Below are 4,840 nucleotides of genomic sequence, written 5' to 3' on the forward strand. Positions count from 1 at the left end.
GCGTTTTTAATAACACACTGCGGCATACTGTACATTTTCATACTCACATTCATTTAACAATAGGCGAAGTATTTGAAAGCCTACAATTACACATCGTAAATTTTCTTTCAAGAGCGTAAATATCGTAAAACATGATCATAAATAGGTATCATTTTATTTAATGACATTTCGAATATCTAACGATTTATCGGTGATGTTAATGTTTGTTTAAATGTTGTTAGTTCCAAGAGTTCCTTATGCAATTTAACTTTAAAGGTGTTTAATTTGACTGAAAATATGAATGGCCGCAAATAAAAAAAAATGAGAATGAATCTCAGTTCAGTATAGACAGACTTAATATTAATTTTCATTGGATTATTGCATTTGTGAAACATTTGTTAGAAAGGATCACAACTATAAAATTAAACTTGAAGCGGAACCCTAAATATGTTTATCTAGCTCTATAAAGTTCACCGCTTATTCAACATTACGACATTCAGTAATTTTAATCTACAACAAAAATTTAGACAGTTGTTATAATTTTTTTGTTGTATCTTTTACAAAAACAATGGCATTATTGGCAGGCATAGTACGGCAAACAGAAATATTATTACAGGCCATAATTACTAGTTTCTTAAATTCTTCTATGTGTATAACGACAGTGATGGAAAATAATCTTATATTAAAATTGCCTAACAGTTTTATGTCCCTTTATGCAAATAGCTCTGAGGATCTTTCCTATTTAATGTTAAACGCTTCAGAAATGGGTTGCTCTGATTATATTGTGCAATTAGAGGAACCTAAAATATTTATGACTGCTTTTGAAAAAGTTATACATATGGGCAATGTTCGAAGAAGCGACAGAAAAATAATAATATTGCCTAAAATAAACGAAAACGTAGTCAATACAAACGACAAAGAAAAATTGCTAAACATATTGTCGATGGAAGAAACTGGCTTTGTAGCGAATGTGTTATTAATTGTTCCTTCAGATGAAAATTCTGAATGTAAAACTTATGACTTAATAACACATAAATTTGTTGGACCAGGCAATGACAGTAAAGAACCCTTATATTTAGATAAATGGAATTCATGTAGATCTAAATTTCACAAAAACGTTAACTTATTTCCTCATGATATGTCTAATTTATATGGCAAAGTAGTTAAAGTAGCTGCATTTACATACACACCTTATGTATTATTAGATCTTGATACGAATATTGTACCACAAGGTCATGACGGTATAGAAATGAGAATTGTTGAAGAATTTTGCAGGTAGCCGATCAGTATTTGAGATATCATTTTTTTTATTAGAAATAGTTAAAAAAGTTGCTTCGTATTATACACAGGTGGGTTAATTGCACTATTAAAGTCGTGAGGGAAGACGAACATCAATGGGGAGAAATATTTAATAATCGTACTGGGGTTGGTGTTATTGGACACGTTTTCGAAGACAGAGCAGAGATCGGTATAAGTATGTAAACTATCCTGAGTTAAAAGTAGTGTGAGTAATTATTATGTGATAGGTACTAACTACTTCATTATATATTCGAAGCTGCATTGTATTCTTGGTATGAAGAATATGTTGCTTTGGATTTTTCTACTCCGATTTTGAGAACCGCTATAACATGTTTAGTTCCCACTCCAAGGTTGGTGTAAATTGTTAACATTCTAGACAGGTATTAAAGTTTATACATAAATTTGTTTCATATCTATTTTTTGTTTTAGATTATTGGCAAGTTGGGAAATGCCATTGTTGCCTTTTACCCCGTACATGTGGATTGGAATAATATTGACAATCATATACGCGTCATTAGCCTTAATTTTAGCAAAAGGTTGTGTTGTGGATGGTGTTTTTTTGACAACATTTGGAATAATGGTCACTCAGGTAAACCAAAGAAAATGTAAACATAACTAGATCCAGAAAAAAACGAGATTTTTTTTTATTAGAATATTTTTTTTTCACTAATTCGTACCCCCTCTCTTCTCGTGGGTGTCGTAAGGTGCGACTAAGGGATAACACAGTTCCGCTACCACCTTGGAACTTAAAAAAAACAATCCATTGGCTTTGAAATACACAGGCCGAAGACGGGCAGCAGCGTTTTCGGTGCGACAAAGCTAGTCCTGCGGTCCCCCACCCGCCTGCCCAGCGTGGTGACTATGGGCAAAACACATGAGTTCACGCCATTTTTGGCTCGAACTTGTGGAGGACTATGTCCAGTAGTGGACTGCGATAGGCTGTTGTGATGACTAATTCGTATACTATTATAGTAACGTTACCATACTAGTTACGTAACAACAACCAGTAGGGTACCCATTTTATTATAACGTTGGTAAACAATGACTAAACAATATTGTACGATAAAAAAGAAAACGATATCATTTTAAGGATGACAACATTACAACTAATACAAGGTTAAAAGGACGAAAATTGTTTTTTTCTCTCAACAATTTGGTTAAAGAAATAAATGTATAAATCAAAAATTATTGTTTATTAGTCTCAATCCGAATCAGGATTCTCTTCTTGGCGTACACGCAGCGTCGTTGGTTGGATATTAATAACAGGCTTAGTTTTGAATAACGCTTACGGAGGTGGTTTGGCATCCACATTCACTCTACCAAAATATGAACCATCCATCGACACAATACAAGATCTTGTCGATAGGGAACTGACTTGGAGTGGTACGCACGACGCTTGGATATTTTCGCTGAAACCATCACATGAGGTTCAAATCATAGTAATAACTAAAACAATCGTTTTCGTTTATAAAAACCAGATTATAAGTAATTTTAAATTTTATAGCCCTTAATAAGAAGCTTAGTGAGTTTATTTCGTACATATCCTGCTGACGAACTAAAGCGAAGGAGTTTTACAAGAAATATAGGATTAGCTATAGAAAAGTTACCTGCAGGTAAAAGAACACCTCAGTACTAGTATATTAATTATAATTATTATTATATATAATACTAGCTGCCCGAACAGATTTCGTTCTGTCAAAAGTTAATTTTTTTTTTGTATTAAAACCTTCTTTTTTTTGTATTAAAGCCTTAAGGAACTTACAAAAATATAACTGAATTGCTCGAGCCATTCTCGAGTTATGCGCTTAGCAACATTCATTTTTATTTATATAGATTACAAATTTTGAGGACTTTAAACTAACAAAACTTTTACTTTTAATTAATAAAATGTAATGTAATGTGAATTGTAAATATGTATAATGTTTAATAAAATTTTGTCATTTATTTAAAAAAAATAATAATAATAAAATATTTAATGTCGTGGAACCATACATATTGTACTTATCATAGTTTATGAGGCATCATTGAAAATTGGTCATTTGATGTATTCAATTGAAAATATAATAGTTATTTTGAAATTATTGTTAGATGCAAACATCATTAAAATATATTTTAAAGACGTAGATATTTCTATAGAATATCAATAGCAAAACAATGTATTGTAAAAGAATTGTGGATAGTAATGTTGTTTTGATCTATTTAACTAAATTAGCACAACTTTCATTAATAGATAACTTCGCGATTGGTGATTATATAACGAAAGAGGCTACTTTGAATATGATGATTATGGTAGAAGAGTTTTATGTTGAACAAGCTGTTGTCATGTTACGTAAAAGTTCTGTGTATACACATAAGATAAGCAATCTCATAGGACGTCTTCAGGAATCAGGACTACTGCTGGCGTGGGAGACTCAGGTATAAGTATTCTATTATAGTATTATTTTTTAAGTTTTTTACCTAAGTATTTATTAGGTATAAGGTATAAAATCTTAATAGTTACTCACTTTCTAGGTTACGTTAGCTTACTTAGACTATGAGGTGCAACTAAATGTAAGACTTTCTCGTTCTAAAAGAGATGTTGAAACTTTTGAACCCTTGGCAATGAGGCATGTTCAAGTAGGTGATAAATTTTACCTTTTTGTACGTCATGACTATGTGCACATAAATAATGATAAAATTTGTTTCAAATTTCAGGGAATTTTCATCTTTTACGCGATTGGAATTACTTTGTCACTTTTCAGTTTCTTAATGGAAAACTTCATTCATAGAAAGAATGCTAAGAAACTTCGACATAATTCTAATATGACCGTGTAACACTAATTATAATAATGATAATAATAATTGCGCGCTTGCTAACACTTAGTACTTGCACAGATATGACGAGTGGCCAAGATTCACAACTGACAGGCAGATGTAAAATTACCGAAACTGTTTACCACTGCGCTGAAGGATGTCTTTAGGACCTTTGATTGGGGGGAACGAGGTATTAATTATGCCAAACGATGACCGGCCTAAACGAGGCCTCCCGACGAGTCGGTCTCAGTTTGAATTGCTCCCCCGATTATTCACTTCGAAGATTCTGCAATGCTTGAAAACAAAATTCTTCGAGCAATGCGTCCTGCCTGTTTTAACATAAGTGTGGACACTGACGAAGGGACTAGTCCACAAGCTTAAAGTCGCTCAACGTGTAATTCATTCAGGCTATTCTTGGAGTCTCTCTTAAAGATTGGATCAGAATTGAGACGATCCGCGAGATAACAAAAGTAACTGACATAGCCTTCAGAATTATTTAGTTAAAGTGGCAGTGGCCGGGTTAAATTTGTCGTAGGACCTATGGCTGCTGGAGCAGATGTATCTTAGAGTGGAGACCAGGATGCTTGACACGAACTTAGGTAGGCCTAATGAAAATGTAAGCACTGTTAATTGCAATACTTTAAATTATTTAGATAAAAAAATTGTCTATGTAGTAAAAGTGATTACTTTGAAATTTATATGTTTTATTGACACATTTTTAGGATTACGCACCTAAAATATTAATATTAGAACTCTTTTACTAAGATTC

The 4,840-nt window shown here is 32.6% G+C and overlaps 1 protein-coding gene across 1 annotated transcript; it reads left to right on the top strand.

The window, feature by feature from the left end:
- Window positions 1–547: 547 nt before the first annotated feature.
- LOC123654557 (probable glutamate receptor) lies at window positions 548–4,092 on the top strand. Its single transcript, XM_045590455.1, has 9 exons — window positions 548–1,254; window positions 1,329–1,453; window positions 1,535–1,628; window positions 1,708–1,867; window positions 2,478–2,705; window positions 2,783–2,891; window positions 3,509–3,693; window positions 3,790–3,894; window positions 3,973–4,092. Exons 1-9 carry the CDS (start codon window positions 548–550, stop codon window positions 4,090–4,092), a joined length of 1,833 nt encoding a protein of 610 aa, XP_045446411.1.
- Window positions 4,093–4,840: the final 748 nt, after the last annotated feature.

Source organism: Melitaea cinxia, chromosome 6, assembly GCF_905220565.1.
Source record: "Melitaea cinxia chromosome 6, ilMelCinx1.1, whole genome shotgun sequence".
NCBI classification, from domain to species: Eukaryota; Metazoa; Arthropoda; class Insecta; order Lepidoptera; family Nymphalidae; genus Melitaea; species Melitaea cinxia.